Genomic DNA, 27,422 nt, shown 5'->3' with positions numbered 1-27,422 from the left:
CAGCACCTACAGACCAGTCAGCTTAACCTCAGTGGTGGGGAAACTTTTAGAAATGATAATCCAGGACTAAATTAGCAGTCACTTGGACAAGTGTGGATTGATTAGAGAAAGCCAGCACAGATTTGTTAAAGGCAAATCGTGTCCAACTAACGTGATAAGAATTTTTTGATGAGGTAACAGAGAGGTAGATGAGGGCAATGCAGTTGATATGGTGTATATGGACTTTCAAAAGGCATTTGATGAAGTGCCGCATAATAGACTTGTCATCAAGATTGAAGCCCATGGAATAAAGGGGGCAGTAACAGCATGGATACAAAATTGGCTAAGTTACAGGAAGCAGAGAGTAGTGGTGAACGGTTGTTTTTCAGACTGGAGGAAGGTATACAGTGGTGTTCCCCAGGGGTCGGTACTGGGACCACTGCTTTTTTTGATATATATTAGTAACTTGGACTTGGGTGTACAGGGCACAATTTCCAAATTTGCAGATGACACAAAACTTGGAAGTGTAGTAAGCAGTGAGGAGGATAGTGATAAACTTCAAGAGGATAGAGACAGGCTGGTGAAATGGGCGGACACGTGGCAGATGAAATTTGACGCAGAAAAATGCAGTGATATATTTTGGTAGGAAGAACGAGGAGAGGCAATATAAACAAGAGGGCACAATTCTAAAAGGGGTACAGGAACAGAGAGATCTAGGGGTATATATTCACAAATTATTGAAGGTGGCAGGGCAGTTTAAGAAAGCATACGGGATACTGGGCTTCACAACTGGAGTATTGTGTCCAATTCTGGGCACCGCACTTTAGGAAAGATGTGAAGGCCTTAGAGAGGGCGTAGAAAAGATTTACTAGAGTGGTTCCAGGGATGAGGGACTTCAGTTACGTGAATAGACTGGAGAAGCTGGGGTTGTTCTCCTTGGAATATGAGGAAAAACTTTTTCACACGAGTGGTTATGATCTGGAATGCACTGCCTGAGGTGGTGGTGGAGGCAAATTCAATCGTGGCTTTCAAAAGGGAATTGGATAGTACTTGAAAGGAAAAAATGTGCAGGGCTATGGGGATAAGGTAGGGAGTGCGACTAGCTGGAAGATCTTGCATGGACTCGATGGGCCAAATGGCCTCCTTCCGTGCTGTAACCTATGTATGATTCTATGATTCCTGGGATGAGAGGGTTGTCCTATGAGGAGAAATTGAGTAGAATGGCCTATATTCTCTGGAGTTTCGAAGAATGAGAGGTGATCTTATTGAAACGTATAAAATTCTGAGAGGGCTTGACATGGTAGATGTTGAGAGGCTATTTCCCCCGGCTGGAGAGTCTCAGGATAAGGGGTGGGCCATTTAAGACTGAGATGAGAAAAAATTTCTTCACTCAGAGGGTTGTGAATATTTGGAATTCTCTACCCCAGAGGGCTGTGGATGCTCAGCCGTTGAGTATATTCAAGACTGAGATCGATAGATTTTTGGACTCTAAGGGAAAATGGAGTTGAGGTTGAAGATCAGCCATGATCTTACTGAATGGCGGAGCAAGCTCGAGGGGCCGTATGGCCTACACCTGCTCCTAGTTCTTGTGTTCTTTCATATTACTCTTGTGCCAATTTTAAACTGGATGACGTGTGACTCCACATAGAATCTTCAAGCGCCAGGACATTGTCATACCATCAATGCCCTAAACTCTGTACTGCAGTTTTTGTATATTGATGTTAAAAGTTTGTTTATGCTTAAGAGTCACAGTTAGAATATGGCCCAGAGTCTTCTGTGACAAAGTGGTGTCACTGTGAAACTGCACCATTTATACCATGGGTCCAGTTTCACTAATGAGAAGATCATGGCCACAGTCTGCCGACAACATTATTCAAAATACAATGAGATAACTCAGTAGGTCAGATAATGTCCTAGAAGGAGGAGTTTTGATGGGTCAAATAGCCTTAACTCATTCTGATTTTTCTGAACTCAGAACATCTCTGCTGCCTGCTCGTGTCCCCCTGCTCTTCAAACAGCTTTAGTGAGTACTGGATTCAATCTGGACCCAGGCTTCAACAGTAAGTTTTTAGAAAAGCAAAATATTGCAGGTGCTGGAAATCTGAAATAAAAACAGAAAATGCTGGAAATACTCAACAGGTCAGGCAGCATCTGTGGAGGAAAAGACAGAGTTAACGTTTCAGGTCGATGACCCTTCACCAAACTGGAAGATGTTAGAGATAAACAGCTTTTAGGCAAGTGCAGAGTCAGGGGAAAAGGGGCAGGGAATGAACAAAAGGGAGAGCTATGTGATTCAGTGGATGGCAGGAGTGATTAAATGACGAGGGATGATCTACTCTATCACAGACCTTCCCTTTTTGTTATTCTGCACCCCTCCCACCCCACTTTTCCATGGCTCTACTTACTTAAACACTGTTCATCTCTAACATAGAAAATAGGAGCAGGAGTAGGCCATTTGGCCCTTCGAGCCTGCTCTGCCATTCAATATGATCATGGTTGATCCTCTATCTCAATACCATATTCCCGCTCTCTCCACATACCCCTTGATGCCTTTTGTGACTAGAAATCTATCTATCTCCTTCTTAAATATATTCAGTGACTTGGCCTCCATAGTCTTCTGTGGTAGAGAATTCCACAGGTTCACCACCTTCTGAGTGAAGAAATTTCTCCTCATCTCAGTCCTAAATGTCCTACCCCGTATCCTGAGACTGTGACCCCTCGTTCTGAACCCCCAGCCAGGGGAAACATCCTCCCTGCATCCAGTCTGTCGAGTCCTGTCAGAAATTTATATGTTTCAATGAGATCCCCTCTCATTCTTCTAAACTCTAGTGAATACAGGACTTGTCGACAGTCCTGCCGACCTAGGAATCAGTCTGGTGAACCTTCGCTGCACTCCCTCCATGGCATATATATCCTTTCTTAAATAAGACGACCAAAACTGCACACAGTATTCTAGATGTGGTCTCACCAATGCCCTGTACAACTATAGCAAAACATCTCTACTTTTATATTCCATTCCCCTTGCAATAAATGACAACATTCCATTTGCCTTCCTAATCACTCGCTGTACCTGCATACTAACTTTTTGTGATTCATGTACTCAGACACCCAGATCCCTCTGTACCTCAGAGTTCTGCAATCTCTCTCCATTTAAATACTGCTTTTCTATTCCTCCTGCCACAAGTTCACATCTTCCCACATTATACTCCATCTGCCAAATTTTTAACCTATCTATATCTTTCAGTTCTGATGAAAGGTCATCGACCTGAAACGTTAACTCTGTTTCTCTCTCTCGACAGATGCTGCCTGACCTGCTGAGTGTTTCCAGCATTTTGTGATTTTATTTTAGTTCGAGTTTTTAAACTGTTTCTATAAACTTATTCCAACTGTTGAACTGCACGGTTCTCATTTGTTTTCCCTAAGCCATTTTCTCCGTGTTTTCCACACCATCTCCTGGCTCGTAGCGAGTGCGCTACAACCACTTGCCATAAGTGAACCTCGATCAGTGCGGAGAAGCCTTTGGCTGTAGCACAGCCGAGACAAAAACCCTGTGGGTTCTCAGGTGCAGAACTCTGTTCTACCACACTGTGGCACTAAGAACTAATGTTACACTATAATACTTTGGTTTGCAGCCTTAATGCACCCCAGTGATCTCATACAGTTTACACTGCCAAGTTTATGCCACAGCAATTCTGGCATGGGACTCAACTCCAAATCAAACTTCTCATTGTTTAGAAGATATGGTCCTTGCCTTCTTCCAAGGGGTAGGGGCAGAAGAGAAATAAAAAGATATATGAAACAGATTAAGTAAGATTACATTGAACCTACAGCACAGACACAGGCCATTCGGCCCAACAGGTCCATGCCAGTGTTTATGCTCCACACGAACCTCTCCCTCCTCTTCATTCAACCCTATTAGCATATGCTTCTATTCCTTTCTCCATCATGTGTTTATTGAGCTTCCCCTTAAATCCCCATCTATGCTAGTTGCCTCAACTACTCCTTGCAATAGCGAGTTCCTCATTCTTACCACTCTGGGTAAAGAAGTTTCTCTTGAATTCCCTATTGGATTTATTATTGACTATCTTATATTTGTGGTCCCTAGTTCTGGACTCCCCCACAAGTGGCAACATCTTCTCTATGTCTATCCTTTCATAATTTTAAAAACCTCTATTAGGTCACCCCTCAGTCTCTTTTCTAGAGATAAAGAGCCCCAGCCTGTTCAGCCTTTCCTGGTAAGTATATCCTCAGTTCTGGTATTATCCTAAAGCAAAGCAAGGTGATGTTAATGACAGGGGAAGGGGGTGGTGGGGGGGAAAGTTTACGTAACATGGCAATCACCTGGAACAGGATTGAAATATACTCTGCAGCACCCTACAGGCCCTATTCCCATATTTCCACAGATATCTACTATAAGCCTACCGACTACCACAACTACTTTGATTACACTTCCTCCCACCCCGCTTCTTGTAAGGACTCTATTCCATTCTCCCAGTTTCTCCATCTCATCTGTTCTGACGATGCCACCTTCCACACCAGTGATTCTCGATTGAGGATAAAGGAAGACATATCAGCATTCCCCTCCACTGTAGTTGACTGGGCCCTCGACCGTGTCCATCCTATTTCCCGCACTTCTGCCCTCGCCCCTTCCCCTCCCTCCCAGAAACATGATAGGGTCCCCCTTGTCCTCACCTTCCACCCCACCAGCCTCCACATTCAACATATCATCCTCCACCATTTCCACCACCTCCAGCGCAATCCCACCACCAAACACATCTTCCCCTTCCCCTTTCAGCATTCCGAAGGGACCGTTCCCTCCTCGACACCCTAGTCCACTCTTCCATCACTTGCTCTTCTCCCCATGGCACCTTCCTATGCAAGTGCAGGAGATGTAACACCTGCCCTTTCACCTCCTCCCTTCCCACCATTCAGGGCCCCAAACACTCCTTCCAGGCAAAACAGCGGTTTACTTGTAGTTCTTTTAATGTAGCATATACCGTATTCACTGCTCACAATGCAGTTTCCTCTACATTGGGGAGACCAAATGCAGATTGCTGAACAACTCAGTTCAGCCTGCAAAAGCGTGACCCTGAGGTTCCAGACGCTTCTCCGTCCCACTCTGACCTCTGCTTCCTACACTGTTCCAATGAAGCTCAACGTAAGCTCAAGGAACAGCACCTCATCTTTCGTTTAGGCACTTTACAATCTTTATTTCAACTCAACATTGATTTCAATAATTTCAGATCATAACCACTGCTCCCATTTTTTCAGACAGCAAGTGGTGGTAATGGTTCTGCTGTTGCCATTTACAGCTACTCTAGAGCGATCTTTTGTTTCTTTACTTGTCCCATTACCACCTTCCTTGCCTTACACCATCATCCCTTTTATCATTTAATCACTCCTGCCCTCCACCCCATCACAGACCTACGCTTTTGTTCTTTCCTGCCCTCCCCCTGGCTCTGTGGCTGCTTAAAAACTGTTGAAGATTTTACTTCTTCCAGTTCTGACAAAAGATCATCGACCTGAAACTTTAACTCTGTTTCTTTCTCCACAGATGCTGTCTGACATGCTGAGTATTTCCAGCATTTTATGATTTGATTTCTACAAACAGACTTGCTGCAAGTTAACCCAGGTAAACATCATTACCCCCAGGGGTTTACTGGTGCTATACGGGGAAGTCCCAGGTTTGGTTCCCAGTCTGTCCTGACTCAGCAAGGGCAGTGATGGGGCGCTACAACTGGACCCTCAGCACTAGGATGACTGGAGAATAAAAAACAGCCAGGCTGCCTACGCCTGCTCATTATCTATGGACCCCAGCTGGAAAGTGTGTGTGTGTGTGTGTGTGTGTGTGTGTGTGTGTGGCGGGGGGGGGGGGGGGCTTTGGGTGTTGACAGGATCAGACTCAGCTATTGAATAGCTTGCTGAACCTGTCTAGGCACACACATGAAGAATGGTTACTTGAACAAGGTACCAGAGCGATGTCAGCCCCTGCAGAATTGGACCCCAAGAGTCAGCACCTTCAGACGAGGGCAACCATGAAAAGAAAAACACAAAACCGGTTGCTAATTTAAAAAAAAGTTCTCTGATACAAAACTAAACCATTTTGAATTCATATATTCCAGGTCACTTCGCAATTTCTGTGTTAACCTCCTAAACTTGGCATTTGAATCACAGACAATAAATTCCATTCTATGCTCCACACATCTAAATATCATGCAATATCTCCTTATTGGTGTAGTATACTCCATCTGTGTCACCAGCACCATCGCTGTTTTGTAACTTGTCCTCCTCCTCTCTTTCTCCATTATTTTGTTTATTACTTTCATTTTCATTGCCTTTTTATTTCTTCTCTTCTGTTTCTAGCCTTTAATTTTTATTTTAAAAGGGGGCCAAGGTCTATCATTTTAAACTTAGCCGGTAAATTGGGTTTGATATAACTTGAGGTCTGGAAATGATTACAGGTTTGTATGCAGGGAACGTCTTTTTCTTTGGATGAATCCTTCAAAGAAAGGTCTGGGAAAGTTCCTTCAAAAAGCGGGTATCACAATTAGTATGAGTGGGTTGCACGATAATGGTAGGAGGATGGTTGTGACAGCAAGAGGTGTGAGTGCTCCTCCAAAGCTGCAATTACACAATGCAAGTCAGCTCTGACTCATTCTTGGTCTGGGTTTCTTTTACTGGAAGTGGAGAAACAGATAAATACACTGCTGCAGTTCAGGACTCAACACTTAAGACTCACTTTACATATTAATAATCCGCCTCTTCAGTGTTATGGGATTTCTGCTTTTCTTACTTAAACTAGAAATTGGTTCTCAATCCATCTGCTTCATCTCAAAGGACCAACCCTTCACCAGGCAGTTCTCATTAAGCACCAGCTCTCAGGGTAGGTCTAATCATTTCTATTCTTGTGGTGATATTAATACAACCTGCCTTTCAAAAGGTAAGTTAGATAGAATCACATGCAAAATGCTACGGATGCTCGGCAAGTGAGGCAGCATCTGTGGAGAAAGAAACAGAGTTAATGTTTCAGGTTGAAGACCTTTCATCAGAACTGGAAGGTGTTAAAGAGTTAAGTTTTTAAGCAAGTACAGAGCCAGGGAAAAGTGGGAGTGGGGAGTGGGGGAAGGGAGCAGAGGGGAGGAAAGAACAATAGGGAAGGTCTGTGACAGGGTAGAGGGCAGGAGTGATTAAATGACAAAAGGGATGATGGTGCAAGGCAAGGAGGGCGGTAATGGGACAAGTAAAGAACCAGAAGGTCGGTCTAGAGTAGCTGTGAATGGGAACATGGAATCATAAAATATCTCAGAGTATGTTAAAAGTGTGGGGAGGTGAACAGTAACGGAACAGTGAAGGAAACTGAAGACATGGTCAGAGATGACTTTTTAAGGAGGCCTTTGAAGGCAAAGATAGGTCAGCAAGGTGAAGTGATTTTGGAAGAGAACTTCATAGAGCAGGACCTTAGTATCTGAATGGCAGCCTCCAATGGCAGAGGGTAAGCAAGCGATAATCCGGAGTTGGAGGAATTGAGATGCGGGATAGAACTTAGTCCACCCCATTCAAGTTCTGTTAGGCCCCAAGGCCAGAGCAATTTGAAAATGAGGACTAAAATTGTGGAATAAATTCATTGGGGCACAGGGTGGTGGGTGTGCAGACCTTCATATGGGAGAGGGCTCAGCCTGTAGCATTCTGAATTTAGCTGAAGTTTAGGAAGGCTGGACGCATGATGGCAGGTGAAGAGAACATTACAGGATTTGATCCTCTCGTTAGTTCTGGGTTTCATCAGTGGTGGGGGTGAGGTGGGGACATTAGTGGGCACCGTTATGAATATGGGGATGGATGTGAGGCTGTAAGCCCTGGTCAAACAGAAGGTGAAATTGCACAAAACTAGGTGCAGCTCAAATGGGCAGTCTGGAGCACGATCAAGCCAGTTGCAGAGACACTAGAAAACAAACCGGATGGCTTCAAAGAGCTCCTCGTAAAAGAATATCCCAGAGCAAGGGTGGGGAGGTGGGGAACGGTGATCAGTAAGAGGAAGTGAAAGAAACTGAAGACATGGTCAGAGATGGGTTTTTAAGGAGGCTTTTGAAGGCAGGGACAGGGGTCAGCTAGGTGAAGCGATTTTGGAAAAGAATTTTGGCCGATCCGGGACTTGATATTAGCAGTTGACACAGCTTTGATCCCAAGACCATATGTCACATTTCAACACCTGGTTTCCCAAAACACCACAAGATTGGCAGTCTTAATGTGATGAGCATTTTTTCTTCCGTTTGAGTGCGAAGCTATTGTGCGCAGGTTTCCCAGCAAACTTATCCTGGGGGAAGACATGTAGTCCTGGTTGCGAAACACTTTGTTGAATATCTCTCAGATGCCCAGAATGATGTGAGCAAGCAACCAGAGGAGAAAAAAAATCCAAAATGTTATTCGACATATGTTGGAAATAAAAATAATGCAGATCCTCATCTGGCTGGTGGCAACTGCTCCAGCAGAGCAGGTCAGCTCACATCACTAAAGTGCTTGATCCATTGTATGAGAATATCTCAAGTCACTTGTCAACTGCCCTCTAATCAGAGGCAGAAAAAATGAGTAAAGTGCAGCAAATCTATTAGAATCCAGCTGGCTACAATTCAATATCAATTTTTCACATAACATTGATAGTTCAGGTCATTGAGCAATGGAGGACTTCATAACCAATCAATGGGAAACTGGCAAAGTATATATTGGTTAAAAAATAAAAAATGGATATGCTCCAAGTTTTCAAGCAACGACTGGCCAAAAGGACAAGAACAATGGCTCAACGTCCAATTTTATCTTCCTACTTGCGGGCAAACATGTGGCCTGATATTCGCCTCCCGACAGTAGTCGAGAGATTGGGAGCTCTATAGGAAATGCACGTGCAAACCTGCACGCCTCATCTCCCCAAATGCATTTGTTCAAACAACAGACAAAGGAAGACCACAAGAACTTGACATGTGCTATGAATATTGCACAACGTGGCTCAACCCAATAGTATTTACATGACTGCTGAATCTTAGCTCATCAAAACATTTGTTTTTTGTGGAAAAGCTGTAAACTGGACGCAGTTTAAAACTACTTTAAGGAGTGGGTTCATTGTGCTTTGTCTCAGCTGCTTTGTGGAAAGAAATGATGGCTGATGATCTGGCACAAGACAAGTGTGGGAGTGGGAGTATCACCCTAACAGTAGCCGGCCACACCAAGTCATGTTATGTAGCAGGGGAGGGAGCAGCTGTTTTAAGCTGCAATGTTTTCACACCTTGGAATAGATTTTGTGTCACTGCCACAAAATACTGATCAAAATACCTATGCACAAGTAAAACAAAAACTAACACCTTCATGTTAAAATTGGGGAAAGAAAGACAAAAGTTTTTTTTTCTTAACACAAACTTCAATTTAACATTTATTTTGGCTACAGTTGAACAACAGGGTCTGAACTAAAAGCAATAATGTAAAAATGACTTTCCTGTGCCCTGCCCGCCCCATAAGAATTAAATACAGTCATAATTTTAGTTTACTTTGGATCACAGAGACTAGTAGTCACTATAACTACAAGTCTGAAAGAATGAAAAAAAATACCAGGGTAGGAAAAGCAACCCCCACCCCCACCCAAATCAAAAAAAAATTGTTTCTTTAAAAAAAACACTACAATCCAGAAGCAGCAATAAGGCATGTACTGCACAGTTTAATTTACAAATGTTTTCAAAATACGGTACATACTATTCTTTAATTTTTTTTTACACCAATAGTTTCTGCAGCTAAATTTTTATTTTTTTTTGCATTGAAGAGAGCTGCATACATAGAAAATTACAATTTTACCCCTTGCAGGAAGAAAGGGGATCATCAACTAAATGTTAAGAGCAGGTATCATCCAAGAGCCTTCATTACTCACTGGTCATCTCACAGTAAAGGAACTTTTCAAAAGGTTGTATCAAGACTGGGCTTTCTCTACAGAAAGAACGAAAAAAAGGAAAGAAAACACCATCAATGAAGAGATTTGTCTGCCTCAGATTTTACCAATAGTGCATTGATTTTTGTAGAACCGTTCACAAATTAATATATTAGTTTTAAAAAAAAACAAACTTGTCTGGTTCAAAACTAACCAAGTGTTTTATAGCCCTACATACGAAATGACTTGCTTTTCTCTCATTAAGAGGCTTATCGTTCTTTAAAAGGCAAGTGTATGGAGAAAGCACAAAGTGAGAAAAGGGAAAGGTATGTTACTGGGAACAAAATGAACACGTCTGTGGCAAGGAGGAAACCCTCTTGTTTTTAAATCTAGTAGATAGCAAAAAAGCACATGTGTAACTGCCAGCCCTCTGCAGTGCAAAATGTTTTACCAATCCCCTCGGTCCATTTGTCTAATTCTAAACCTCCCCCCCACCCCCACCACCACTCAAATCAAAGAATTCTCCCAACTCGTCGACCATTTACAAGTGAGAGAAGGAGAAAAAAAACCAAAGAATGATGGTGCAGGCAGACTCTCTGGTCCTCGTCCCTCAGATTGATGTGTTTTGCTTTAAACAGGCTGTAAAATTGTGCTAGAAACACTGCTCACTCCCATAAAGGACTGGAGAACACCAAACAAACCTGTGCAAATCCTGTACTATATATTTAATTTATCTCCAGTCATCAGTACTCATCACCTGATATTGAACCCCACCCCAGCCAAAATAAACTGTGAAACCTTCCTTATTGTCCCTTTCAAATGGTTGGCAAGTACACATGTGCTGGCGATAACAAAGAGGAGGCTTCTTTGGTGCAGTTAGCCCACTTTCTTTTTCTAAAAAAAAACTTTTTAAAAAAAAATGAAGGATAATATGTACCAATAAGAATTCTGCTGTTACCCCTGGACAGCAGCTGTCTGCCTTGCCAACACAATCAAATATGGCTCTATAAACAGGTGTCAATATACAACCAATAGATTTACGGGGCTCAGACACTGTCTGAATCTCTCGAGCAATGCATGCAACCCTGTGTTGCAGTGGAATCCGATTGTAGGTAAAGGCAAAGACTGGTTGTCATAAGGACAACTGCCTGTTGTCAGGGCTCACAGATGGTTTAGTTGGTCTTCCTGTTGGATCGCTTGCCTTTCTTCAGTGCCAGTTTGTTCTTCACATACCCACGCTTTCTTTTAGAGGTCTAGGGCATAAAGATGGACAGCATTACTAATTTGCAATTCTCATGGTTTTATACACAGCACCGCCAATATTTCACAGCTAATTTAGCACGTTCACTAGAAAATAAAGGCCATCTTCTCGCCTTTCCACACAGTATTTTTTTTCAAGGGGGCGGGGAAGAGGGAAAAGGTTTACAGAAGCTTTCAGCAATTTTTTCACGGCTGGTTGCTTTTCTATCTTCAGATCAAACGAGCAAAATCTGCAGTTAAGACATCGTCTGAAACATTAAAAAGCCAAACAATTGGAGGCACTGAGCCAATGAAAAACCTGGTTACAAGAACGTTTAGCGGTTTCCAGGGTAACAGTGTAACATCGATTAAACTCATTACATTTTTCCGTCAGCACGACATATGTTGCCTAACTAAGCACCGAAGCAACAAATTAAACGGTATGGGGTAAAAGGTCAGTATATAGGCGGACATCGTCAATGACAGCTTCATTGATTTCAAATACTGTCGACTGCCAACCGCATTCAACATGGATTAGAATATAGAGAGCAGTGTTATCCTCCAGTAACACCCCTGCACATTATGTTGCAAAAATGCTGCAGTGATGATGCTATCAATTTAATCCTTCATGAGGCACCATAAAATGAGAAAAAGAAACCTGCAGGGAGAAACGTTCTTGGACCGCTGGGAGCACGTCACCTGGCCCTCTGCTTGGGCACAGTTGGTGCTTAGCCCTAAAGGGCCGAGGAGTAAGTGGGCAGATTTTATATCCTGAATGTTTTTTTTATATAAAGTTCATTTTCAAAAATATTAGGCTTCCTTTTACTTTGTTTCTTCACAAGCTGGACAATAATCAGCAACATGTTTGATTTGGCAGGACATTTTGGTGACTGAAGCAAACCTTTATTATGTACAAAGTTCTGTCCTCACAGGGCTACCCCACCTTTTTTGATAAATACTTCTGTTTGGGCACTATGTTAGTTACTCTTGGTTTATGGTCAAGTTTCTCTCGGTTGTCCAGCTTCTTGACTTTATAAATCCTCACGAGCCAGTGCTCTGAGGTGAAGGCTTCTTCCAGGTGCTTGAACTTGATGTCCTTGTTACCAATTTCAGCATTTCTAGTGCGATCGAACCCTGGTGGTGTTCTGAAATCCAGCTGCAAAACAAGTGTTAAAATTTCAGCGATACTTTCCATCTCACCAAACTATCTCAGGTGATAGTTATTGACAAGTTAAATTTGTTCGCACTCAATTTCTCCATCCTGCTCATCTACTACCCCACGTCTAACCTCCCCTTCCTCTCCAAGCTTCTTGAACCCATCACTACCCAACTCCCACCCACCCCTCTCTTCATTCTATGTTCGAAATCCTTCATTCTGGTTTCTCTAACTAAAGAACCAAAATTGTCCTGGCCAAAGCCATCAACTATATGCCATGTGACTGCAACTGCAGTGTGCCATCCCTCCTTATTCTTCTTGACCTCTCCATGGTCTTCAATATGGTTAACCATTCCATGCTTCATCACCTCCTTGATCCACTTCCATGATTTCATCATTACACACCCCAACATAGCCAGATCAGCTACTACAATAACTGCACCTCTTGTGCCTACAGCCATATCCAGTGTGCACCAAGTTTTTACAATTGGCCTCTTCGTATTTCTCATCTACATGCTGCCCTTTGCCGGTCAGCTTCCACATGCATGCTGATGGCACCCAGCTTTATCCCTTAGCTGTCTTGCATAAAATTGTGGATGGGCCACGATTTTCCCCAGCTCAACACTGGCAAATCCACCAGTCATACTCTTCAATTTTCACCAGATACTTTGCACTTTAGCCCGATTCCATCCTCCTTCTTGGCTGCGCTCTCAGGCTGAACCAGATAGTACAGAACTTTTTGTCCTGTTTCATCCTGAGCTTTGCTTCAAGCCCCACATCCAGTCCACCATCAAGCCTACCAATTTCTACCTCCACATCATCCCTACCTTGGTTACTACCTCACCCCCTCTGCTACTGAAACCTTATTCATGCTGTTGTCCCTTCCAGGCTCAACTTCTCTATGCTATCTTCACTGACCTGCCAAGTTCTTCCCTGCACTTTAACTCCAGTGAGAAGAGGATTGGTTAGAGCCAAACTGATTTTAAAAAGTGTAGTAAGGAACCAATAACTTGCACTTACATAGCACCTTTAACATAGAAAACTCCACCAGAACTACACCACCTACCTCCTTTCCTATATTAGTCTGGCTTGTTTACCACCCATGTCCTCACTGACCTCCACTGGCTATCTGTCCTCCAGTGCATTAAATTTATGATGCTTAAGACCACCAAGGCCACCCTACCTCTGCAGTCTCATCCCAGCTTGCATGCTTTGCTCTTCTGACCTTGGTAGGTCACCTTCCACGGTCAATAATAATACCTTTAGTCTCTGGGCCTGGAAATTTTCTTCCCAAAGCCCTCTGTCTTGCTACATCTCTCACCTTCAAAAGCTTCCTTAAAATCTACTTCTTGGACCACACCTTGAATCACTTCCTCATACTCTTCTTTCAACTCCTGTTTGATATCAACATCCCAAAGTGCACCACAGCCAATGAATTATTGTGAAGTATAGTTACTGTTATATAGGTAAACACAACTGCCAATTTGTTAACAGCATGGGTCCCGCAAACAGCAATGCGATAAATAACCAAAGAATCTGTTTCGCTGGTGTTGATTGAGGGATAAATATTGGCCAGGTCACAGAGAACTCCCTTGCTCCTCTTCGAATAGCATCGTGGGATCTTTTATGCCCACCCGAACAGGCATATGGGACCTCGGTTTAACGTCTCATCTGAAAGACAGCATCTCTGACAGTGCAGCGCTCCCTCATTATTGTATTGAAGTGTCAGCCTAGATTATGTGCTCAAGTCCCTGGAAGGGAACTTGAACCACTAATCTTGTGACTCAAAGGCAAGAATGCTACCACTGAGCCAAACTGACATCAAATCAGAGAATGGTGCATGCCACAGAGAATGGAGTGACTAAAAAGGGATCAAATAAATTTAAAAACCTGAGGTAAGCGAGGAGCAAGGAGTCATAGTAAACAAAACATTTTTCGAAGTGTTGTAGCCATTGTACAAAAATGAAAATTTTAATCTGTGCAGAGATTGAGTGGTACAGTAGATTAGACTATCGCCTCAGAGATCAGAGTTCCAGCCCAGTGCAGATGGATTCAAGAAAGTCTGCTCTGTTTGCAGACTTGTAAAGATAATGTGTGAAATGTGTTTGCATCGTCTCAATCCAGTTCCTAGTGGGCAGAGGGCAAGCAGCACAAAACAGCTGAGAGGTTGCCATTAAATTGGCAGTTGCACTTGAAGGCCACTGGATGGTTAATGAGGGAAACCTCTGGTGCAGTAGGGAGTACTCTTCTGAGGTTAGGACTGAGGCACATTGATGGGGCAAAGCAGGGGAACTTCCCTCTGCATCTCACTATCCTATACCTGACCTGGGGGTGCTTGACACTGATGTTGGGTGTCTGAAATGGAAAGTGTTCCATTCCCCAGCACTATTATCTCTCCTCTTGAGCAGCACAAAAAAACATGCAGACACATCCAAAAATGCATTGAGCTCATCCTTACTGATCCAAAACATTAACAAGTTGGCTGCAACTTGGAAACCTTGAAGGAATCAAATAAGTTTCAACAGAATATTCATCCGATATGGATGAGTTAAATAGGGTCTTTTGCACAGGGATGAATTGACTGAGTAGAAATATCCAAAGTATTATGATTAATAGACAATCATAACTAACCACACCCACTTACCTGCATCTCTCCAAATCTGTAGTAGGACATCTTGTACATGAGACAGTTCAGTAAAGTTGGCGAGCCAGCCTTGTCCACACGGAACTCTCCCTGGGGTGTGAAGTAGTCACTTTCCTAAGAGTTACACAATACATTTAGTAATTAGCACTTGCAGCAAAGATGGGTTTCAAATACATTAGCAAACGTCTGACCAGCCTTTAACTAAAAGGCATCACTTTACCCGGATGTCCTTCGGATGCTCTCCTTCTGCTATCCTGACCATCCAAAGAAACTTGTTGATGTCATCACCAGAGTAGCCAATCACTCCACCGAAGATAATGAGCACATAGTCCACATCTAGACTCCGCATTATCTGGTAGGCTGCACTCTCATTGGACGACATCGCCTTTCCAACCTGGAAGATAAAGGCAATCAATGTTACGGAGCCCTCTTATAAAAGCACTGAATGACTGAACAGTGAACAAAACAAATCATACATCAGTGCTTTACTAATTTTTAGGGCCTGTGACTTACATTCTGAGTGATACCCACTGCTCAGAGGACAGGCCAGTGATCTACTCCACCTCTACCAACACTAGTCTGCAACTGATTGATAGGTAGTGAGAGAGAATCCCAGTGATGCCCCCTCCCTGTATAGACACATCTGGCTTCCACTGTAGGCTTCTCCTAGTGATATGACTAAAACTAGAGCTCATTATAGAAAGAATAAATTTGCATTTATTTAGCACATTTTATGACCTCAGGATGTCCCAAAGCTCTTTACAGCCAATCAAGTACTTTGAAGTGTAATCACTGTTGTGTTGTGGGATGCTGGGAACTTGGGCTTTACCAGAGTTGCGGCACTGCATAGCACAGCGCGTTGGATCCCGCGGCACTGCGTAGCACAGGTAATTGTCAAATGCACCAATAATCAAGGTTTTTCAATAACTATTGCTCCTGATTAACTGAATCAGAGGTTAGAGATGACTTGTCAACTCAGATATGCATTATATAGAACATTAAATAGTATTTCAACAAAAACACACAAGGTTTTTAGTCCAAATTTTTAACTTTGAGTCACCATTAGGTAGCCAGCCAGTGCTGACATTTATTCAGCAGTTTACAGCCAATGTCTTAATCATAGAATCATAGAAAGGTTACAGCATGGAAGGAGGCCATTCGGCCCATTGAGTCCACACTGAATCTATGCAAGAGCAATCTAGCTAGTCCCACTCCCCCGCCCTATCCCCATAGCCCTGCAAATGTTTCCTTTCAAGTACTTATCCAGTTCCTTTTTGAAGGCCATGATTGAATCTGCCTCCACCACCCCCTCAGGCAGTGCATTCCAGATCCTAACCACTAAGGCCCCAAAAAAATCTAAAACAATGTAAACACTAGTTTTGACATACACATACATATCCCATCCACTTTTGTGCTACCTAGTGGTGCATTTACCTTCCAGCACTGATGGCAGTAGCTGCGATTCCAGCAAGCAGCAGTGCAGGGTAAATAAGACGGCATGACTGCCTCTGGAGGCAGAGATCCACTTAAGCATCTTAGGTGGCAATGCTAAAGCAGCATGTAAATGTTCAGTCTACTGCATTTTTCTACTACACTGCACCGCACTTTAGGAAAGATGTGACGACCTTAAAGAGGGTGCAGAAGAGATTTACTAGAATGATTCCAGGGATGAGGGACTTCAGTTACACGGATAGACTGGAGAAGCTGGGGTTGTTCTCCTTGGAACAGAGAAGGTTGAGGGGAGATTTGATAGAGGTATTTAAAATCATGAAGGGTCTAAGCAAAGTAGAGAGAGAGAGAGAGAAACTGGCGGAAGGGTCAAGAACCAGGGGACATAGATTTAAGGTGACTGGCAAAAGAACCAAAGGTGACATGAGGAAAATTATTATTTTTTTAAAAAAGGGAGTGGTTATGATCTGGAATGCACTGCCCGAGGGGGTGCTGAAGGCAGATTCAATCATGGCCTTCAAAAGGGAACTGGATAAATACTTGAAAGGAAAAAATTTGCAGGGCTATGGGGATAGGGCAGGGGAGTGGGACTAGCTAGATTGCTCTTGCATAGAGCCGGCATGGACTCGATGGGCAGAATGGCTTCCTTCCGTGTTGTAACCTTTCTATGATTCTACAGGGGGCGGGGTTGAGAGATGGAGAGAGACGAGGCAGTTGTCCCCATACATTAAGGTGTGGCAGCCAAAAATGAAAGTCACATTTGTGACTTAAAACATCCCCACAGTTGCAAAAGGACGCTCACCCTTTGGATATTTTTTCCCTTGACTGTATTCTGCTCCAAACACACAACAGTTTTGGACCAATCTAAAAGCGGAAGTGCTGACACCAAACTGTATGTGAAGCGTCATGAGGCTCCAGGAACCAGCGATTCCAGACAATTCACATACAGCTACCGCCTCAAAGCTTTTAGAGCAACACCACCCATACAAGGTAACAAAAGACAGGCCCGAGGGGCTCGGAGATAAGAGAGTGCCTCTGGTCTGCTTTGCAAAATTAGGTTCTGGCTGATGAACAGAGACTCAAACTGTTATTGTTCAGGCTGCTTACCAGTGCAATGTGGCTGTTGTTCCACGTATTGTTATCTACCAGAGTTGTCCGATTAGCCATTCCTGCAATCTGATACCCATAATCCCACCAAGACATCACGCGAACATGTTCATCTGTATTTTGTCGCAACCAATAGTATGCCTCGCGGAAGTCATCAAGGATATTGCGTGTGCTTTTAAAAACAAAATGTTAAAATTATCAAAATATATTTCAAAGTAGAAATCTATACAGAACAGCTAGATATCAAAATAGTCAAGTCCATTGACTCTCCTATATCTTTCAGCTTTTTCTGCAATTATTCTGTAAGCAAATAACCAATGCCTTGAGGCTAACAGTTCAACGAAAGGACTGAACACAATGCAGCATCAAACTGGGAAATATATTTTAGGATAGCAGACAGGATAGCTTTCAATAACTGGAATTGGTGAATGCCTGAAATTTTAAATGTGTGGGTTTTACTTTGGACTTAATTGCAAAACGTCGCTGCATATTATTAGTTTGCACAATTGCACATTTAGAAATCTGTTAATATATCTTTCTGGGCGAAGATTCAAAATGAAAAGGAGTTAAAAAAACTACACAGGTTGACTTTAGGACTAAACAAAACACAGTTCTAGGTCTGTTGTAGATTAATTGATCGCTATGCTTGGTCAACAACTCTTATGATAGACCAGAGTCTTTTTTCATCTAGCAATTTCTATTTCAAAGCTTCAGTTCCAGTTTCAAAGTACTTTCATTACAAAAGTGTGTGAACTGAAAGGAGCCACTTACCACTCTCCCAATCTTTTAACTTAATAGGCTTTGTAAATAGGCAATAAAGTACTGCTGATATGAAAAGGTCATTACAGATCAAAGCTCTGTTTTATTAATAATTTCAATTAGTATGCTGATCAATGCAAGGGATGTTACTGCCAGGATCAAACACTGCAAGATCAGGTATAGTACAGACCAGAAGCAAAGACAACCTCTCTCTACTCTATCAGTGGATTGCCTCAATTCACAGCAGTACACCTACTGCACCAGTATGAATTTGCTGTTTCTCACAGTAGCTACTCTTATGGCCTCTGAAATTCACAATCTAAAAGTAGGTAATGCTGAATGATGGACTGTTTTGTGTGGACTCGTGCACCAGAGGGACTGGATTGACACTATCAATGCATTCAGCCATAAGTGAAACCATCGGAGCACTGGAGATAGCAACAGGTCCATGGCAACCATGGCGCTGTAGTGGAAAGCAGTGGAGAGAGGAAGTTCACTTATAAAAACAGAAGTTGCAGGAAGAACTCCAGTGGCTGAACAACATTTATCTGTTAAAGCTGCTCCATCTCCCAGGAGACCACATTATTGGAAATATGCCCACTTTTAAGAAAAACAAAGACTCCCAGGACAAGGTGATCAATCTGAATAGATGTTGACAGAAGCACGACAAATTTCACCCACTTATGCTGTAGTTACTGTTTCTTTAGATCTTAATTTAAAAGAAACATTAAAATGCATAATGAATATAATTAACATTTGCAGTAGAATAAGATCAGTTGCTTAGATGAGATTGGGTGAAGGGGATGAAAACTGTCACTTTAACCCAGAGTACTGCTCTCTTTAGTCAATTTGGCCTTTGTGTCCTCTGTTGTCTGTTAGGTTCTCATAACTAAAACAGTAAATCTTGACCAGTCTTTAGCCACTGATCTCAAAACCAACAACTTGAATTCATACAGCGCCTTGAACTTTGAAAAACATGCCCAGGCACTTCACGGTGGTATAATCAGTCAAAAGTGGATGTTAAGCCAAAGAAGGAGTGACTAAAAGCCTGGTAAAAGGGGTAGGTTTCCAGGAAGGTCTTAAAGATGGAGAGATGGAAGGGTTTAGGGAAAATATTCCAGAATATGGGCCTAGATGCAACCGATAATAGTGGGGCAAAGGCAGGGGGATGCACAAGTGGCCAGAGTTGGAAGAATGCAAATTTCTGGAGGTGGTTGTGGGGGGGGGGGGGGGGGGAGGTTGTAGGGCTGGAGGAGGTTACAAAGATTGGGAGGGGCAAGGCCATGGAGGGATTTAAACACAAGGCTGAGGATATTACATTGTAGGCATTGAGGTACCCGGAGCCAATGTGGGTCTGCAAGGACAGGTGTGACGGATGGGTACAACTTGGTGTAGGATAGGATACGGGCAGCTGAGTTTGGAACACGCTGAAGTTTACAGACTGTAGAGAATGTGATGCCGCTTGGGAGAGCATTGAAATAATCGAGTCTGAAGGCTTCAAAAGGCATAAGTGAGAGTTTCAGCAGTAGATGGGACGAGGCTGGGGTGGAGACGGGCAATGTTGTAGAGGTAGAAATAGGTGGTCTTGAAGGAGAGGGATATGGGTTGAAAGATCGGTTCAGGATCGAATAGGATGCCGAGGTTGTTAAGAGTTTGATTCAACCTGAGAAAGTGGCCAGGGAGGGGAATGGAATCTGTGGCAGTTTGCAAGGACAGAGGGGTCAAGGGTGTTTTTTTTTTTGAGAAGGAGGGGGTGACGACAGTGGTTTGGAAAGGAGAGGCAAGAGGGAAACATTTCCATTGTCAGCTAGCATATGGGTCAAGAAGGAAAGTTGGGAAAAGAAAGTATTTGAATAGAAATAATGGCAAAATATAGTTGCAAATCCCTTAGCCAGGGAAGCCCAATAGACCATGGAACCAGCTACCTGGGATACACACAATGGTCCCAAATTGTCATGATGGACCCACTCAAATCTTGGCTGCCACCGGTAGCTACTGACCTATGTACAGTGAAACTTGTAAATTAGGGACACCTAAGGGCCTTGCATCGGGTATCCTTATTTTCAAAATGGTCGTTGTATGTACCATAAACTGGATTAGCCAAATATCCCAGGATTAGCTATATCTCCTGCAGTGTTCCGTCTTTTCTCGCCCTCACCTGTGATTGTGCCTAAGTCTGGAGCTCTGCCAGTGGGATGTGATTTCAGTTCATTTTCTGTTCGTTGCGTTTCCCAATTCACTGTCAACCCAGGGTCATTTTCCATTGAGGGAAGGATGTTGTGATCCTGGGATATTGTCAGCCTGCACAGGGTGAGATGGCTGCTGTAGGACCAAAGTGCCTGGGAGATCCCAGCCTAATTTTGGGGGGGGGGGGGGGGGGGGAGAATTAATGTCCTGCAGACCCCTGTCTGGGACCCCCCCCACCCTCCATGTGCTGCAGCTGCTAATGTTTGAAGTGCTGGGGGTGGGTAGGGGGCTGTTAGCGGTTCACCAGCGCCTGAATACTGGTGGAGTGAGATGCGATGTTGCCCGGTGCAGTTCCCTGCTTTTGTCGAATAGGGAGTTCTTTACCCAGAGATGGAGCGGTTTCTCTGGGATAGAGTCGTGCAAACATTCAATCCCAGAGATAGAGCTGTTTCTCTGCCACTACGGATGCTGGGTGAAGAGCGCCCCATTCCACAGAAGCCGTTTCTTTCACCCGCTGCCGCCTCACGCTGAACTGCATGTCCCGTGTTTTAAGTTGTAAACGGAGTTGGTGCGTTGAAGGCTATCCGTAGCTCGTAATTTGTGAGTATCAGTGATTTCCAGGTGCAGCTTGTATCTGTTACAATGTATGTTGTTAACTGTCAATAAATGTCTGCTTTTTGCAGGTGTCCGTTTGTACAGGTTTCACTGCATTACCAAACATCATACTCGAGAGGCCGACAAGAATGCTGGAAGAGTGACTCCCATGGGCATCGCAGGTGTTGACTTTTAGGAAACCATCAGCAGGGACTCAACAACTTGCTCAGTCCTCAATGAGACTAAGACATTCAGATTCTGGGCCATTATATTTTTGAACATTAAAGGTCAAATACAGTAAGAACAACCAAGAAGCCCTGTGCCCTTGTGTGGAATGAAATGTGGGCTCTACAGTATCAAGGTTTTACACCAAAGAGACAACTTACTCACAATTAGTATCATTCACCGAGATATTCCTAATCAGGTTCCATGAATTTGAAATGCCCATTGGGATAAAGCTGACTCCAAAGCTCCCCAACAGTGAATGGATGGTTCATAAATACAGTTTTATTCCAAGGAGATAGTAAATAGTGCCAAATGTGTCAACACTAGTGATGCCACTAGGTGATTACACATCAATGCACATTTTTAAGCCAGCAAATGTTGAACCATACTCCAAATCTCCAATTTATTTTTGGGCAACTAAAAGATCCAACAAGATTCAGTGATAATTTCAAGAACGTCACAATCATTTCACCAATACATTGTGTACAAAACTTTAAATTTTTCTTGAAAAATAATCCACATTTCGCAGAGGCACAAGTTGAAGATGAATGAAATATTGACTTGACTTGACCACACCGCCCCCGCCACCCAATCTAAAATGTCACCGGCACACAAAAAAAAATGAAATTACATTACATTACACCCATTAACAAAAGAAAGATATACAAATTTCCTACCCATCATGATTGTACGATGCCAGGACCACACTAGGGCTGGAGTATGCATTGCTGGTCACCCAGGTACAGTGTACAGCAAACATCATCAGTAACATCAGCATCAGCATCGTAACAATACTCTTGATATTTGGACCGAGTCCCTCTTCAGTCTTTTCCTGTTCAGACACATGCTTTCTCACCTTGCCCGCCTATGGGAATCAGTGAGACAGACCGTCAGAATATTTTCTTTCAAACACTTAATGAAGTTTTAACAAACATAGCAGTAAGATTCTAGTTACATTCTACACCATATTTTAAAAAAATATTCTTTCATGGGATGTGGGCGTCGCTGGCAAGGCCAGCATTTATTGCCCATCCCGAATTGCCCTAGAGAAGATGGTGCTGAGCCGCCTTCTTGAACCGCTGCAGTCCATGTGGTGAAGGTTCTCCCACAGTGCTGTTAGGAAGGCAGTTCCAGGATTTTGACCCAGCGACAATGAAGGAATGGCGATATGTTTCCAATTCGGGATGGTGTGTGACTTGGAGGGGACTGTGCAGGCAGTGGTGTTCCCATGTGCCTGCTGCTCGTCCTTCTAGGTGGTAGAGGTCGCGGGTTTGGGAGGTGCTGTCGAAGAAGCCTTGGCGAGTTGCTGCAGTGCATCCTGTGGACGGTACACACTGCAGCCACGGTGCGCCGGTGGTGAAGGGAGTGAATGTTTAGGGTGGTGGATGGGGTGCCAATCAAGCGGGCTGCTATGTCCTGGATGGTGTCGAGCTTCTTGAATGTTGTTGGAGCTGCACTCATCCAGGCAAGTGGAGAGTATCCCATCACACTCCTGACTTGTGCCTTGTAGATGATGGAAAGGCTTTGGGGAGTCAGGAGGTGAGTCACTCGCCGCAGAATACCCAGCCTCTGACCTGCTCTTGTAGCCACAGTATTTATATGGCTAGTCCAGTTAAGTTTCTGGTCAATGGTGACCCCCAGGATGTTGATGGTGGGGGATTCGGCGATGGTAATGCCGTTGAATGTCAAGGGAAGGTGGTGAGACTCTCTCTTGTTGAACATGGTCATTGCCTGGCACTTGTCTGGCGCGAATGTTACTTGCCACTTATCAGCCCAAGCCTGGATGTTGTCCAGGTCTTGCTGCATGCGGGCTCGGACTGCTTCATTATTTGAGGGGTTGTGAATGGAACTGAACACTGTGCAATCATCAGCGAACATCCCCATTTCTGACCTTATGATGGAGGGAAGGTCATTGATGAAGCAGCTGAAGATGGTTGGGCCTAGGACACTGCCCTGAGGAACTCCTGCAGCAATGTTCTGGGGCAGAGATGATTGGCCTCCAACAACCACCACCATCTTCCTTTGTGCTAGGTATGACTGCAGCCATTGGAGAGTTTTCCCCCTGATTCCCATTGACTTCAATTTTACTAGGGCTCCTTGGTGCCACACTCGGTCAAATGCTGCCTTGATGTCAAGGGCGGTCACTCTCACCTCACCTCTGGAATTCAGCTCTTTTGTAAATGTTTGGACCAAGGCTGTAATAAGGTCTGGAGCCGAGTGGTCCTGGCGGAACCCAAACTGAGCATCAGTGAGCAGGTTATTGGTGAGTAAGTGCCGCTTGATAGCACTGTCGACGACACCTTCCGTCACTTTGTTGATGATTGATAGCAGACTGATGAGGCGGTAATTGGCCGGATTGGATTTGTCCTGCTTTTTGAGGACAGGACGTACCTGGGCAATTTTCCACATTGTCGGGTAGATGCCAGTGTTGTAGCTGTACTGGAACAGCTAGTTCTGGAGCACAAGTCTTCAGCACTACAGCCGGGATGTTGTCGGGGCCCATAGCCTTTGCTGTATCCAGTGCACTCAGCCGTTTCTTGCTATCACGTGGAGTGAATCGAATTGGCTGAAGACTGGCTTCTGTGATGGTGGGGATATCGGGAGGAGGCCGAGATAGATCATCCACTTGGCACTTCTGACTGAAGATGGTTGCAAACGCTTCAGCTTTGTCTTTTGCACTCAAGCTGGACTCCGCCATCATTGAGGATGGGGATATTTACAGAGCCTCCTCCTCCCGTTAGTTGTTTAATTGTCCACCACCATTCACGACTGGATGTGGCAGGACTGCAGAGCTTTGATCTGATCCGTTGGTTGTGGAATCGCTTAGCTCTGTCCATAGCATGTTGCTTCCGCTGTTTAGCATGCATGTAGCCGAGTTGTAGCTTCACCAGGTTGGCACCTCATTTTTAGGTACGCCTGGTGCTGCTCCTGGCATGCTCCTCCACACTTCTTATTGAACCAGGGTTGATCCCCTGGCTTGTTGGTAATGGTAGAGTGAGGAATATGCCGGGCCATGAGGTTACAGATTGTGGTGGAATACAATTCTGTTGCTGCTGATGGCCCACAGCACCTCATGGATGCCCAGTTTTGAGCTGCTAGATCTGTTCTGAATCTATTCCATTTAGCACGGTGTTAGTGCCACACAACACGTTGGATGGTGTCCTCAGTGCGAAGACGGGACTTCATCTCCACGAGGACTGTGCGGTGGTCACTCCTACCAATACTGTCATGGACAGATGCATTTGCGACAGGTAGATTGGTGAGGATGAGGTCAAGTAAGTTTTTCCCTCGTGTTGGTTCCCACTTCCTATGACAGAAAGCAGAACAGCTCATAAAATAGGAAAAAAGGAACAGGAGTAGGCCATTTAGCCCCTTGAGCCTGTTCCGCCATTCAATGAGCTCATGACTGATCTGTGACCTAACTCTGTATTCTTAATAAGTTTGGTTAACAAAAATCTATCAATCTCAGATTTAAAATTAACGATTGAGCTAGCATCAACTGCCATCTGCGGAAGAGAGTTCCAACCTTCTACCACCCTTTGCGTGTAGAAGTGTTTCCTAACTTCACTCCTGGAAGTCCTGGCTCTAAATTTTTTGGCTATGCCCCCTTGTCCTCGACTCCATAATCAGCAGAAATAGGTGCTCTCTATCAGTTCCCCTTAATATCTTGAAAACTTTGATCAAACCATCCCTAAATCTTCTAAATTCCAGGGAATACAACCCTAGTTTGTGTAATCTCTCCTTGTACTTTAACCCTTGGTATCCAGGTATTATTCTAGTAAATCAATGCTGCACTCCCTCCAAGGCCAATATATCCTTCCTAAGGTGCATTGCCCAGAACTGAACACAGTTCTCCAGGTGTGGTCTAACCAGGGCTTTGTATAGCTGTAGCATAACTTCTACCCCCTGGTATTCTAGTCCTCTAGATATAAAGGCCAGCATTCCATTAGTCTTTTTTGATTATTTTCTGTACCTGTCCATGACATTTTAATGATCTATGTATATGGACCCCTAAGTCTCTTTGGACCTCCACTGTTTTGAGCTTTTCACCATTTAGAAAGTACTCTGGTCAATCCTTTTCCGGTCTAAAGTGTATGACCCTACAGTTGCCACAGTTTTGCCCATTCACTTAATTTATTAATATTTCTCTAATTTTATGCTTCCATCTACACTGCTTTCAATGCTGCCTATCTTTGTGTCATCAGCAAACTTGGATATGTGGCTCTCTATCCTGTAATCTAAGTTGTAAATAAATAGTGAATAGTTGAGGCCCCAACACAGATCCCTGTGGGACACCACTAGTCACTTCCTGCCAAACTGAGTACCTGCCCATTATCCCTACTCTGTCTCCTGCCGCTCAGCCAATTTCCTAACCAGGTCAATAATTTGCCCTTAATTCCATGAGCTTCAACTTCAGCTAACAGTCTCTTATGGAGGAACTTTGTCAAATGCCCTCTGGAAGTCCATATAAAACAACATCCATAGACATTCCCCTGTCCACTATTTTAGTCAGCGCCTCAAAAAATTCAATTAGGTTTGTCAGGCATGACCTACCCTTTACAAATCCATGCTGGCTCTCTGATCAGCCGAAAATTTTCAAGGTGTTCAGTCACTCTATCCTTAATTACAGACTCTAGTAATTTCCCAACAACAGATGTCTATAATTCCCTGGTTTCCCCCCTCACCTTTCTTAAATAGCGGAATAACGTGCAATTTTCCAATCTAAAGGAACGGTTCCTGAATTGAGAGAACTTTGGAAGATTATAGTTAGGGCATCTGCATTGTTTTCACCTATTTCCTTTAAAACCCTGGGGTGGAAACTATCTGGTTTTGGGGATTTATCACTCTTTAGTGTCATTATTTTCTTCATTACTGTTAATTTGCTTACCTTAATTATGGTGAGACCCCATCCCTGATTCAGAATTAGTTACCTTTGGGTGTCCAGGATGCTATCCTCTTCCCCTACTGTAAATACTGATGCAAAGTAACTATTTAACATGTCTGCCATTTTCTCATTTTCATTTACAATATCACCATTATCAGTTTTTAAAGGGCCCACAATGCTCTCGACCACCCTCTTTTTCCTAATAGAATTGTAAAAAATTTGTTGATTTTGATATCCCTTGCAAGTTTCTTTTCATACTCCCTTTTTGTAGCTCTTACTATCTGTTTTGTCACCCTTTGCATCTCTCTCAGTCGCCAGGATCTGTGCTATTTTTTGTATGCTTTTTAAAAAAAAAGTTTTATGTTGTCCCTTACTTCTTTTGTCGTCCATGGCTGTTTTTTTGGCAAGTAGAACTCTTGCCCTTTAGGGGTATAAACTGGTTCTGTATCATGTTAAATTCTTTTTTGAACACCTCCCACTGATGATCTGTCATTTTACCCATTAATAGATTTGCCCAGTTTACTGTGGGCAGCCTGTCTCATCCCATTGAAGACAGCCTTACCTAAATTTAGAATCTTAGTAGCTGTTATGGTTTCTCCCTTTCAAACAACATTGAACTCGATCATATTATGATCACTATTAGATAAATGTTCACACACCGTCAGGTTAACTAAATCTGGCTTGTTACTCATTGTTAAATCTAATATGGCCTGCTTTCTTGTTGCAGAAAGCTGTCCTGAACACACAAGAAATTTGTTACCTTTCTGACATGAGCTCGTCTGTTTATCCCAATCTATGAAAGTTAAAATCCCTCATTAAAACCACACCGCCTTTGCTACAAGCTTGTCTAATCTCTGCAATTACACATTCTGCCACTTCACAGCTGCTACCTGGGGGCCTATACTCAACTCCCACTACAGTCTTAAATCCTTTTCTATTTCTTAATTCTACCCATAGTCTCCACTGCCTGCTTACCTCTCATTATATCCTCTATTATCATTGAAGTAATTTCATTCTTAATCACTAAGGCTACTTCTCCCCCTCTACCACTTTCCCGATCCTTCCTGTAGACTTTACAGCCTGGTATATTCAGTTCCCAGTCCTGACCGCCTTGCAGCCACGTCTCAGTAATGGCTACCATGTCATACCCTCTGAGTTGAATTTGCACCTGTAATTCATTCAATTTGTTCCTTATACTCCGTGCGTTTGTATAAAGAACACTTATTTGGGCCACACACCCTAACCTGTCCTTCTGCTCTAATGTTTTTCTCATATTTCTCTCTCATGATTTAATTAC

At 43.5% G+C, this 27,422-nt stretch overlaps 1 protein-coding gene across 2 annotated transcripts in view; it reads right to left on the bottom strand.

Annotated features, from left to right (window-relative positions):
* Window positions 1-9,656: 9,656 nt before the first annotated feature.
* stt3b (STT3 oligosaccharyltransferase complex catalytic subunit B) overlaps window positions 9,657-27,422 on the bottom strand; it is a 132,984-nt gene continuing 115,218 nt past the window's right edge. Inside the window, exons 11-17 of one of the 2 annotated variants that reach the window (XM_068001202.1) lie at window positions 21,918-22,105; window positions 17,476-17,647; window positions 15,140-15,313; window positions 14,920-15,033; window positions 12,063-12,275; window positions 11,046-11,133; window positions 9,657-9,939 (exon numbers count right to left, since the gene is read on the bottom strand). In XM_068001202.1, the coding sequence (XP_067857303.1) occupies window positions 11,053-11,133; window positions 12,063-12,275; window positions 14,920-15,033; window positions 15,140-15,313; window positions 17,476-17,647; window positions 21,918-22,105 (942 nt within the window). In that variant the 3' untranslated portion in view covers window positions 9,657-9,939; window positions 11,046-11,052. The remainder of the gene's footprint in view (window positions 9,940-11,045; window positions 11,134-12,062; window positions 12,276-14,919; window positions 15,034-15,139; window positions 15,314-17,475; window positions 17,648-21,917; window positions 22,106-27,422) is intronic. The other variant, XM_068001210.1, reaches the window with a different exon arrangement.

This window comes from Heptranchias perlo, chromosome 2 (genome assembly GCF_035084215.1).
Source record: "Heptranchias perlo isolate sHepPer1 chromosome 2, sHepPer1.hap1, whole genome shotgun sequence".
In the NCBI taxonomy this organism is placed as follows: domain Eukaryota; kingdom Metazoa; phylum Chordata; class Chondrichthyes; order Hexanchiformes; family Hexanchidae; genus Heptranchias; species Heptranchias perlo.
Note: the sequence above shows the minus strand (reverse complement) of the source record. Positions and strands in the feature narration are given on the sequence as shown.